Here is a 12505-nt window from a genome sequence, read left to right as displayed (position 1 = left end):
AAAGCGGGGGCATTCGCTAATGCGCCGAGCTCGGCGCAGTCAACGTGTTTGCTACGAGGGATTCCTAAAGACGCATCACAGCTGCGCAGGCGTGCCCCGACGATAAGGGAGACGCGTTTAGACAACGCCGGCTTCCAGGTAAGCTTACCGAACAGTGACGTCATTGGATAATGGAGACTCGGTTCGAAGCGCTGCCGGAGGAGAGACGCCGCGCGGACGAGGAAAACCGAACGGCGCCGCCGCAGGTGCCGCCGAAGATAAGGCGGCGAAAATCTGGGCCACTAATTCCGCTCTGAAGTGACGAAAATGGCGGCCCGTATCGGGCAGTCGTCAAGGGGCCGGTAACTGGACGGCGCGAGCTGAAGCCGGCCTCTGGGGAGCTTTAGCTCCGGCAAACGGACCGTCCGAACGAAACAAAAACCCGCCACCGCGACGCCCGCTATCACGCGGTGGGAGAGTGCGCAGCGGAGTTTAGAAACGACCGGTGCGTGCGCGAAATGCACTCGATTTTATCTGAGGCGAGACGAGCAGAGACAGAACGGGAGGCGCAAAAAAGACGCGAAGGAGGCGATAGAAGCGAAGAAAAAAAAAAGAAGAAGAAGAAAACGGTGTAGTTGTTTTGGCGTTATGGAAAGAAGGACCCCCTCCCCCCCCCAAACAGAAGGAAAAAAAAAGAACAGACGAGGAGCTACTCAACTGAGGCGTGCACGAAATGTGCGGCCAAGGGGCAGAAGACGCCGAAGCAAGACAGCAGCAAGGCGCCCTCCGAGGTCAATCGGACGCGACAGGTCAGTTCAATCTGCGGCGCTTTAAGGCGGCCTCCAATCTGCCGAGAACGTGACCCACGGCCGACGCATTTATCACCATCCCTCGTTTGAAAAGCGCTTGCCTTATCTTAAAAGCTAATAAGCTTTCGCGGGCAAAGTGAACGAAAAAGAGGATTATAGTTATTCTACGCGAGCGCCCAGTCCGAGCCCAACGCCCCGCTTGATTGGAGGAGTTTTTGACGCGCACGACTGCCCCGAGCGGGCATTGCGCCACCCCGTTCTCTCGGTACCTTTAATAAGGTTCGGACGATCCTTTTTCTTTTTTTTAATCAGCCGTTGCGCGCCACTAATTAACGACAAGTGTTCTTCAAAGAACAGATGTGCAACGTTCGACAAGTTGACGGCGGATGAGGTGATACCGCTCGGACTATGTTTTAGAAAAGAAGTTCTGCGAAAGCCACCCCCCCCCCCCCCCGCCAAAGAAAAGAAAGGAAAAACCCAGTAAAAAGAAACCATCCACGCACTTTCTTTTAGTGAGTTTATTTTTCATTAAAGCACAAAGAGATCACGCGAATACTGCCGCGAGAACTAGCCCAGTAAAATTATTACCAGTTTTGCATAAGTTCGCAAGATATACAACAAAAGGATAAGAAATGCTAGCACGAAATAAAACTGGTACCGTGGCACATCTCAGGGGCGCTAAATAAAGCAGAAGCAGGTTCCCACAGCCAAGGCCACAGACACCCTTTCGGTACGTGCATGCCTCGCGTACAGTAACCGCCACGCTTAAACCGAACACGCGTTGGGCGCCTGTATACTTGTCGTTCGGAAGGTAAGCGAGATTTCTGTTTTGTGGCAGTCGTCAATTAGCTCTTCGATCCTTCGAAAAGATTCGATGTTTGCTCCGTACGGATTCCGTTTGTGAAAGGTTGGCCCCTACAGATGTGTGTACTCACCATTTGGGTTAAATACCTCCGACGGCAGCTCTCCCTATAGCTCCTTTTCGGATGCAATAAACACTGCCAATAAATACCCTGGTGTATCGACAACTAACTAACTAACTAACTAACTAACTAACTAACTAACTAACTAACTAACTAACTAACTAACTAACTAACTAACTAACCAACTAACTGACTAACTAACTAAACAAATAAAAGAAAATCTTATTACCTTATTAGGAACAGCTAGTACAAAGACATCTGGTGCCGATAGCCTAAATAGATAGTCACCGGTCCAATATAAAGAATTATTGGCAATTTTGTACAAACTGCTACTAATAAAAAAGCACAAAAATTTGCTTTACACATAATAAGAAAGTAGAAAAGCGATATTTGTACAGCTGGAACAACCGCACAATAATTGAATGAACTCATCAATTCGCCATCGTCATTCATCAAAGAACAGACACGAATTCTGCGTACGCGGAATCTTCGCGTACGTGGAAAAAGACTAATTCCCCCGCCAAGAAGAAACAAAAGGCATAAGCGGTGAAGCAAACAGCTGTTTCCGCAGTAATGAAGCCACCAAACAGCGCAGTTTGGTGGCGATACGGGGCTGTTCGCGGCGCCGTATCGGACTTTGTGTCCCCGCGCGCGCTTTTCGGCGAAGCTGCTGCCACGTTCCGACCGTTCACTGCGGACAGCCAGGCAAGTGCGGGCAGCCAGGCAAGCAAGGTCGCGTCTGCTCTACGCAGCCGCGCAAGATGGCCGCCGGCGGCAGCAAAGCAGGCGTGCTCACCTATGGCGCCACCGGGGCACCTCTGGACGGCCGTGTCTCCGGCGCGCGTCCAGTTCCAGAAGCTGCTCCTGGACTGCATGGGCGGACAGAAGCCCCGGTGCAGGTAGGACGGGACGCCGCTCGCCCTGTCCGGGTCCTGGAACCTCCCTGCGAGACGGGACAGACGGCCGGCATCAGCTGTGCCGCCCGACAGCGCTGGCCGCGGCGGTGGTGGTTTTGCAGCAGCTGTAGCGGTTAGCCGGGCCTGCTTGGCCGCTCACTGGCGCGTCTCTGACGCTATTGGTGTTTCGCGAAGTCCATGCAGTGTCCCTGCCTCGCAGTGGCCAACTGGAGCTCCGTTCCGAACGCTGCTAGTGACGACATGCAACTACGCACAAGCGACGACTGGGATCACCTTCCTCCCGCTTGTCGCTGTAATTGCTGACGCGAAATGCGAAGGTTGTGGGTTCGGTTCCCACCTGCGGCAAGTTGTTTTTTCATCCACTTTAATTTCCATTAATTTATCGTTTCTTATTTCATTTATTAAGCACAAGTAATTTCCCCTATGTTGTCCTTGGTGTCAGTGTTTATTGGCTTCTTATGATACGACTAATAAAAATCGGGCCCCTCGGTTAACCCCCTTTCTTCTCGTTAATTACTGACGCTGTCGCTTTCAAGGTGACGCCGGAAAAATTCTGTGTGCGGAAAGAAATATCTTTTTTTTTTTAATTTCATACTGCAGACCTAGAACAGGTCCAAGCAAGGTGGTTAAACACAACAATAATACAATGCATTATTCAATCAAGTAGGGTGGTAAGACACAACAGTAGTACAGTGAAACAATCAATTGAAACAGGCAACAAGTTATTCTAGTCTGTTATAGTTCGGGGAAAAAAGGAACACTTGAATACATCCGTCCGTGCAAAATAAGGAGTTAGTGGATTCGGATGATGGTGTCGAGTAAGCCTAGACGTTGTATTCGACAGATACGATGCAGGATTAATTGATAAGTCTCGATTAATAAGCATGGAAAGAAATCGAATTCTTAAGTGTTGCCTTCGCTGCTCAAAGACTTCGATGCCATTATCGCGCAACGCATTATTGATAACCACACCACAACGTAACGCCTGCGGGTCCATATGGTATTTCCTAAAATAAATAAATAAATAACTAAACATATAGATAAATAAATAACAAGTAAGGTTACCGGCGAGCCACCCTCTTTAGCTGCAAGCTCACTCATTCGAAACGACGGGTCACTTGAAATGCGTGTGACAATTCCGATCGCATTGCACGCTGTGCGAGCCGAGTGACAGCGGCGCGTTTAGGATGGCAGGTTCACAGTCTGCTCACAGTGTGCAACCTGAGGAATCTGCAACCTACTCGTCCGTGTCGGCGCAGGGGAGCCACAACGTAAAGCTCTTCCAAACTTTTCTATTTCGACAATCAGCCCTCCACGACTGGTCGAACATTATTCCGGGCCATTCTTCCATTCCCCCTTCGGTTGAGTAACACGCGACATGAGGAAAACCGCGTTGACTCCTCATCTGATATGAAATATTTACACTGATTATGCACGCTTAGAATGAACAAAAGAAATATAATGGTTTCCGATTCTACGCTTTTTTCTCCATCAGCCCCTCTTAAGAGGAAGCTTTAGCTCGGGCCCAACTCCGACGTGGCCTATTCAAATACATGTAAAACGCAAGAACGTTTTTCCGAGATAATCCCTGGACCGATTTTAATGAAATTTGATGTCTTTGAGAGATGAAGTTACATTCTAGTGACTGTTGCACGCGGAATTTCGATTTATAGCCTGAATTATGTTACAATAATTTTAAAGTTTTCGCAAGTTCAAAAAAAAAAAAAAGAAAACTATAGACGTCCGAAGTTCATAAATTAATAGATTCGCATCAAGAACAGATATCGCGGTTCTGTAAACGGCATCCATGAGATCATTCAAAGCTGAAAAATTCGATATGTCAGTTTATGTCTTATGTGAATTTGTTACGTTGTGTGCAAGGGTTCTGCAAAAGCAGTATTTCCATAGTACTGATTTTCTTCAGATTCATGTGTAACATATCAATTTTGTCCGCTTTAGATGTACTATCAGATGCGATTCACACAATTGTGATATCATTTTTCCTTGCTGAGTTAGCGAGTTGTAAATTTGATTGTTCCGTCTTCTGAAAATTTTCTATTTTGGCCAATTCTTAATAAGAAATTGACGGCCTAATTAAAAATTTCGAGACCAACAGTCACTAGATTTTCAGTTTTTCTTTAACATGCAACAAACCTCATCAAGTTTGGTGGAATGGTTGCCGAGAAAAAAAAATTCTCCTTTTACATGTATTCAGATAGGAGCACCCGAGCTAAAGGTTCCTCTTAAAGGCCCCATAGCAAATTTTGGTTCTACGTTGGAAGTTGTTGCATGTCCTCTAGGGAGCATTCTGCCACAAAAATTTTTGAAGTCGGCTCATTAATAGCCCATGTAGAAATATTTCACTGCCGCGAACCCATTATTTCAGCCGGCGGGCTCACTGCATGGCGAGACTGCCTCTCCACTCGCCCCGTCTAGCGTTCGCAAGCGAGATTCCTTCCCTGCGCTCTCCCATGCCGGACCTCCAGGATCGTGTGACACACACGTCACGGGCCGCGCCTTCCCTTTTTTTTTTTTTTCTCCTCGCCTTTTTCTTTTTTTTTTCCCTGCGATGTGCATTTTTCTGGCGGCGTTGCGCGCGAGCTGTTATCGTTTCGCGCAGCGCACGAGTTTGCGCGCTGTTCACAAGGACACATGACCAGCGGTATAATCCAGTGCTACACGAATACTGAGGCAGAGCAAGCGGATAGCAGAGCGTGATCACGCGGTGGAACACGATAGAAAATAGCATAGTTTCGGTACCTGCGCACGTGACCACACACGACCGTGGGAACAAGCAGAGGAAGCGGAAGTACATCTCTATTGCTTCGGTGCAAAGTAAAGCAAAAAAAAAAGAACACGGAGACATTCCGTTTGTGTGTTTTATTACTTCTCTATACTTTAATTAGTCTCGCCAATTCAAGCAACAGATCACACAAACAACAGATGGCGCCTTGAAGTCACATGTCACCACGCGCGACGTCACACTGCGGACCCGAGTACGTAGGCGCAGACACACGAGTACGTCATCCTCCGGCTTGGAGCGCGGCGGCCACGAGGAGAATGAAAAGCGGCGTTCGATTTGAAATTTCAGATCCTTCCGCGGCGCGTAGCGACGTAATACTTTGCAGACACGATCGTTATCACGCAATGTATGCTCTGCGCTTGTTAGCTCAAAATGGCCAGACCTGGTAAGGGGCCCTTTAAGAGTGGAACGCGATGGCATTCAAAGATCCTCGACTGCTGCCCGGGCAACTGCAGCAACCGCAATGTTTACCGGCAAACGCTGGAGGCGAACGCACTATGCACGAAGACGAGCGTTCCGCTATAAACGCGGCCTCGTGCCTGTGCCGATCCCAAAGGTACCGCACAGCCGTGCGCAAAAAAATAAAGCATCATTTTCGGGTTTCAGTTATTGTTTCGCACTCCTAATAATTCAGTCTGAGAAGATTTAACATAAAAGGCATGCGCTGTTGGTTTTTTGTTTCACGACATTTGTTCGTGGGCTGTCATTTTGAAAACTCCGAGGAATAACCTTGCCAAGAATGCACGACAAGCTATGAGCAACATAAGTGATAGAATGGTGTGGCAATATAGCCCGCACATAGCGTATGTCATATAGCAAGGCATGGAATATGCATACACCTGAATATATATATTCGCTCACGGAGAACTACGCCGACAGCGGATTTTATGCGACACAGGGCCCTTAACGCTATCGTGTTAAAACCTGTCGCTATGAGAGCCCTATTCGCTATGGCAGTAACCAGAAGTGGCCTTGTATAAACGAGGAGGGCGTTTCGTGGTCATACAACGCTGCGGGTCACCGCCCGATGGTTATACGTCGGCGGCTACGCAAGTTACACGTCAGGAGATTGGAATAGAAACGGATTGGATATAGTTTTACGTTATAGGGATCCAAGACGGGATGTCGCACTTATAGGACGATTCATGAAGAGGGAATTCTGGCACGCACTTGAAAATGGCACGCAGCTATTGCAGCGGGTTCCTCCGTTAAGTGGGAGTCAAGGTACTCCTTCGTTACGCATGACAACACCGCCTATCGCTGGCAAAAAATCGATCATCAGAAGTTGCTCGTGCGACAGACACTTGCGCGTCTGTCGCAGCGACACCAATGCGGACAATTGTCCCTGTTCGAAGTCGAAGGGCGCGTGTTTGAAGCCAAGCATGAAGCTAAGTTCAAGGAAAGCAACTCCGTCGTACAAGTTGCGCGGCGACTGTCGCCATATACGTGGGGGAACACTCTACTGCGCCGATGAGGGTGGTGGTGGCGGTGGTGAATTGTAGCAACAGGCGAGTTTAGCCTGGCGATCAAAGCCGGCATTTGCTCCGCCCGAGCGTCTCGCACAATGCCGCTGACGGGTTTCACCATATGTCCATCAAACCAGTCTCTCTTAAAAAATCGATAAGGAGACGCGAAGTTTCTTTGCGGGCTATAACTGATTCCTCGGGAAATATAAGGTGTTGCAGGCGCGCATGCGGAAGGTCCTTTTTTTGCAGACTCTTCCGGAGAGCGTCCCTTTCATCTTGGAATTGCTGGCAGGACCCTAAAAAGTGCTCAATGTCTCCTGTCTCGTTGCATGCCGTACAGCTCGGAGAATTGATTCGTCCCGTCTTAAATAACCAGGCCGGTGTACTAGAAGATCCTGTCCTTATTCGATATAGAAGTGAGGCTTCCTCTCGGTGCAATCTCTTGGTTACGCAGGGCATATGCGGTGGAACCCAAAGCGACGCAAAGTCATTTCGAATGTCAGATTTTTGCTATTGATTACTCTTTGGAGCCTTGATTTTGGGCGGATGATAGAGCGCTGCGTATGCAAGCGCATAAGCTTTTTCGTTTCCTGAGATACCAATGTGGGAGGGAATCCAGTGAAACTTTACTGTGAAGCCTTTGTTGTTGAGTTCTTTCACGATGGCTAGGGATTTGCGTGGGAACTTGAGGGATGGCAGACCACGGTATACTTGCTGTAACGCGGCCTTTGAGTCCGTAAGGACAACCACATTCTGCGGAGGCAAAGTCTTTTTTTTTTTAATACGTCTTTATTTCTGCGTTCAATAGGCCAAGCCTTGCGGCAGAAAAGGGGTGCTATATAGGGGAGGGGGACCGGTGCTCTCTTCTTCCTCGAGGTGGAGTGGTCCCGAGGTCGGCTCTGCAAAGAGGCGGCCATTAGTTTGCGCAGAGCAGAAGCTATTGCTACGCCTTCCACAACTGTCGACGAGGCTATACAGTCCAGACGGCCAGACCACGTATATCTTAGAGAGGGAATATAGAATGCAGCTGCGCAGCGGTCTTCGTCTGCCTTGACAGAGCCATCTGTGTATACTTGTAGGTGATTCGGGTAAGTCCTGTTCAGGTGTTCCAGGACTAATGACTTGGCTTCTTCAGATGGAATGCAGCTCTTTGACAGCAATCGTGGTACACTTAAGTTGCATGTGATGTCCTCGAATGTCCAGGGTGGTTCTATCCTTCTCCTCGGTCTCGAGCAGCGCAATCCTAATACGCGAAGCGTGTTCAGTGCTGCATAAAAGCTGAGCGCGGCCTGTTACCTATACGTCGTAAGAGGGCTCTACCGGGCGTAGACTCACTCAATCGTAGTAGCTGGATCATAAGAGCCTGGGAAGCCTGAAGTCGTAGAGGGCGTGACTCAGCTTCGTAGAGCACTTTCTTCTTTGACGCTGGCTGAGGGACTCCGAGGCAAAGTCGGATACCTTTCCTGTGCATTGCTTCTAAGCGATCGTATTGGCTGTCTGAGGGTGACATCAGAGGTAGCTGATACAGGATTCGACTGGTAACCAACGCTGTATGTAGCCGTAGCATCGACGCCGGGTGGTTGCCCCAGCGTATGCCAGCGACTCGCTTGAGCACATGTATAGCCTGGGTGACGATTACGCCACAACGTGGTCAACACCGCGGCGCCAGAGTAGCCTGTGGTCTAAGGTAACGCCAAGAAATCGGACGTTGGTTACTTGTCGAATCTGGTATCCGTCCAAATTCAGCTTCAAGCGTGTAGATTTTCTATTCATTCCTGGATATAGTACGAATGATGATTTCTCTGCTGATAGTGACAATCCAATCGTTGCCAAGTGGCCCTGAACGGCTTTTACTGCTCCTTGGGCTATTCGTGCGAGGCGGCGATGCTGGTAGCCGGAGACCCATATGCAGACATCATCGGCATATATAGATATCTTCACTGGTGTTCGATGGTTCAGAACTCTTGGGAGGCTACTCATGGAATGTTAAATAATATGGGAGATAAAACACTCCCCTGTGATACGCCGCGAAATATACGTATTTCATCGCTCAAAGTGACGAACTCTGATGCGATGATCATTGAGGAACGTATGTATGAAGTGCAAGAGATGACCCGTGACGCCTATAAGTTGTAACTGGCTGATGATGGCTCTTTGAGACACGTAGTCGTAAGCCTTGGAAACATCCATGATAACAGCAAGTGTCGACAGGCCGTCCGCACTGTAATGTTCTATGTGGCTTAGCGGGTCCAGCACATTGTCTTGAGCGCTTAGATGCTGCCGAAACCCTGTCATGCACGATGGTAGTTTTCGACCCTGCTGGACATACCAAGTGAGTCTTGTGCACGCCATCTTCTCCATTAGCTTCGCTGCACAAGATGTCAGCGATACCGGTCTGTGTGAGTCCAGAGCTGCAGGATTCTTTCCAGGCTTCAGAACCGGTACCACCCATGCTACCTTCCATAAATGTGAGGGCAGCTCGCGCAAGCTATCGACATTCCCCGACAGGCCCCTATGACGGGAAATAAAACAACTACAGAGCTCAGCGTGTATAGGGTACTTTATTCCCGCTTTCACACACTGGTTCACGCCCCCTCTGAAAGTAATTGCTGGGCCGTGTACAATAAATTTGCCGGGTAAAAGCAAAGGCAACGAGATATAGCGACACCCGACCGATGCAACGCTCACGACCTCGTCGGCCATCTGCTGTTCCAGCATTTGCTGGAGGCACTTTCGCAGCTATGGAGTCGCGATTGGTCGGGACGTCTCGAGAGGCACGGGCGCGTTCGCGAATTTTTTTAGTAAACGGCGCCTGTACCGCGTTTTGAAATGAGCATTTCGATATCGACTTCTTTTAAAGCGCACCGCTAATTACACGAATTAACCGAGCCATTCTGGGCGAGAGCAGGCGTTCGTATATAGGTACAATTAGCCAGTGCTAACGGCGCTAGGGAAAAGCAGCGAGTACTTGGAGCGGATTAGCTTCGCACGCGACATGGCATGTGCATCGAAACGGCGCACGAAGAGGCAACGTGAGTTGGTGACCGAGTGCTTGTAAGTATAGTGCTCGCGAGGTATATTCATTGCATTGCTCCGCTAAAAAGTATTGCACCGCTCTCCCGTAAGCAGAAATGCTGGAAACCGATTGTGCTTATCTAGAGAATTTTGACGAATAAGCCTGCTTTATTCATTCAAACCGACATGTTAAGTCGGTCGCGACGATGCGTGTAGAAGAAACACTGGCAACCTGACTCAAAAGAGACATTTTGTCGAGATACCACCCACTCGTCCTAGGAATCAAAGATCTATTCCAGGAGCACGCTTCTTGGAAGCTGTCGCGGCTCTGCGCGCGTTGCGCATTCGCCGCGTTTGCGAATGACGCAATCGCAAACCGCCTGCTGCAGCGCCAGCGAGGGCGCTGCTTCTCGATCGAGCCAGGTTCCGTCGCGATAAGGATCCCGTCATATACATTAAGAGAATTATACGTGTAATCATATAAACCAAGGAGGACCCACACGGCGCATACGCGCAGTGCATGCAGCGAGTCCTTTTCTCCCCGCAAGCGACGCATGCAAACTAGGGTGGGCCGAAATAACGACGGCCTGAGGGTTAAGCGCCAGCAGTCACGCGACCAGAATGCCACGCACGGGCACAAACTGGCGGCCGTTAGGGGGGACCCTGCTTGTTTGTTTGCTTCCCGCGGGGCGCGGTTCCGACGCCGGCCGCAGCAGCCGGGAAGGAGGGCAGCGCGCCAACGAGGCTCGTCGGCGCACAGGTGACGCGCGCCCTATAATGGCTCGGCCGCCGCGCACATAGCTCGTCGTCGACGGTGGTCCGAGCTCATCAGCGCTGATCGCCAATTAAAGCCAATTACCGGAGGGGGGCAGCAGCGATGGGTGCGCGCGCGAGGAGGGTGCGAGCAAGGCGGAGGACAGGCGCCACGGGGGAGTGTCGCGCCGGACGTGCGTTTCTCCCAAGGCTGACTTGGTGCGCGGCGTCCGGCAGTTAGGACTCCCTCGAGTGGAGGGGGCAACCGCTGCGCGCCGTTGTGCTAGTTGTGCGCGGCATGCAGCAAGAGGACGGGGCTGTCGGGGAGGCGCCGGAGAAGAGCCGATGGCTACCGGTAGGGAGGACGGCGGCCGTGAGCACAGCAACCGCTGCTGCGTGCCTCCAGCCGCGGCTCGCCACTGAGGTCGATTGCGAGCCAGCGAGGGCAGCAATGGTTTCTCGCGCGGCCAGAGGATGCAGCCCAAGTGCCTGGCCTAACGGCGCACGTGCTGGGCACAGCCGGCGACGACATATCGTGCGCTTAATGTCGGCAAGCTGGAGGAACGAGTCGCAACCGCCAGTCGAAAACGACGCGAAACGATCTCGGCAGAAAAGTCCAAAAACTGTGCCAGTGTTCGCCTCGAGATTCGTGCGCTACCAAGTGGCCCAAACAGCCATACCGTTTCGCCGCTAAGCAACACGCGCCGCGTCGCATCGGAATGCGTCCGCCGAGTGGATGACGTCCGATCTGGCTTTTTTCAGCACTGCATCGTATTACAGAGGCGCACGGTAGCGTGTGTGGGTATCCCTCGTTTCTTTTCTTTCTCGGTGGGGAGGGTAATGCCGAAGGTGCCCAGACGCCCGAGGGGGCGACGGACGAACGGGAGGGACGCCTGCGGGCTCTTCGCCTCGGGACCCACGAGTGGCGCGCACAGCTCGGCGTGGGTGCGCAGTTTGAAAGCGACGAGGGGAGGGAGAGGCAGGCGGCCAGTCAGGCGAGTCGGCGGCCAGCTGCGTCAGTATGGAAATGATCTCGCCAGCTGCACCGCTGCCTGAATTACCGCCGCCCTCTGCCGAGCGTTGTCTCGCTCCCGGCGCGCGAATGTCTGCCGGCGACAACCAACTCACTCGCACGCGCGAAATGAAAAGGCGGAGAGGAGGAGCGCGTTCTCGGAGAAGTCCAGGCATTCGTTCTTCATCGCCGGCCGTTCGAGACGCCGCTGACAAGCTTGAGCCGACGCCACCCATTTGCAGGACCTACCGACAAATACCCGTGTGCACGAGCGGGCTACTCTAATGCTCGCAAACGTTTGAATAAAGAACACTTTTCAAGATTTTAGGTGAAAGCCGAGTGCTTGGCCACGACGAAACATAGCGCAGATCAGCGCGGATAAACAAGACCGACTGTCACGTAATGAGCATAGCTCTGCCAACGGTGAGAACTAGGGCAAATATAGTAGCAATTACGTAGAACGCTAATATCGGCAATGCACCGTTTCGAACTGCGGCGCAAGAGAGACGCAACACAAGAAGGCGCGCACACGCGATCGCTGCACTTAGAACTTAACACTCGCAGCTGAAATGTAGCCCTCTCTCGTGCTCCGTATTCTCTTGCGCCACACTACAAAATGATCAACCTATAGCAACTTACCCAATTTGTGGCCTTTCATTTATATTTATTTTTTTGCACCAGTGAAAAGAAACCAAATATTCGATAATACCAAGAAAGAAAGAATCATTCTGTTTCAGAGACAGGCTCCTTGTCGGTTAACTCAGCCTCGCGCTGGCGGCGTGCGATCTTCCTGGCTAACTCGGGTGGCACAAGGACCGTTCCCGAAAG

The 12505-nt window shown here is 50.9% G+C and overlaps 1 protein-coding gene across 4 annotated transcripts in view; it reads right to left on the bottom strand.

Annotated features, from left to right (window-relative positions):
• Positions 1 to 12505, bottom strand: part of LOC126517426 (latrophilin Cirl-like) — a 433187-nt gene that overhangs the window by 73658 nt on the left and 347024 nt on the right. For all 4 annotated transcript variants that reach the window (XM_055064486.2, XM_055064484.2, XM_055064483.2 and 1 more), the window contains one exon: positions 2508 to 2654. In XM_055064486.2, coding sequence (XP_054920461.1) covers positions 2508 to 2654 — 147 coding nt within the window. The remainder of the gene's footprint in view (positions 1 to 2507; positions 2655 to 12505) is intronic.

Source organism: Dermacentor andersoni, chromosome 11 (genome assembly GCF_023375885.2).
Source record: "Dermacentor andersoni chromosome 11, qqDerAnde1_hic_scaffold, whole genome shotgun sequence".
NCBI classification, from domain to species: domain Eukaryota; kingdom Metazoa; phylum Arthropoda; class Arachnida; order Ixodida; family Ixodidae; genus Dermacentor; species Dermacentor andersoni.
This window is presented reverse-complemented; position numbering and strand designations above follow the sequence as displayed.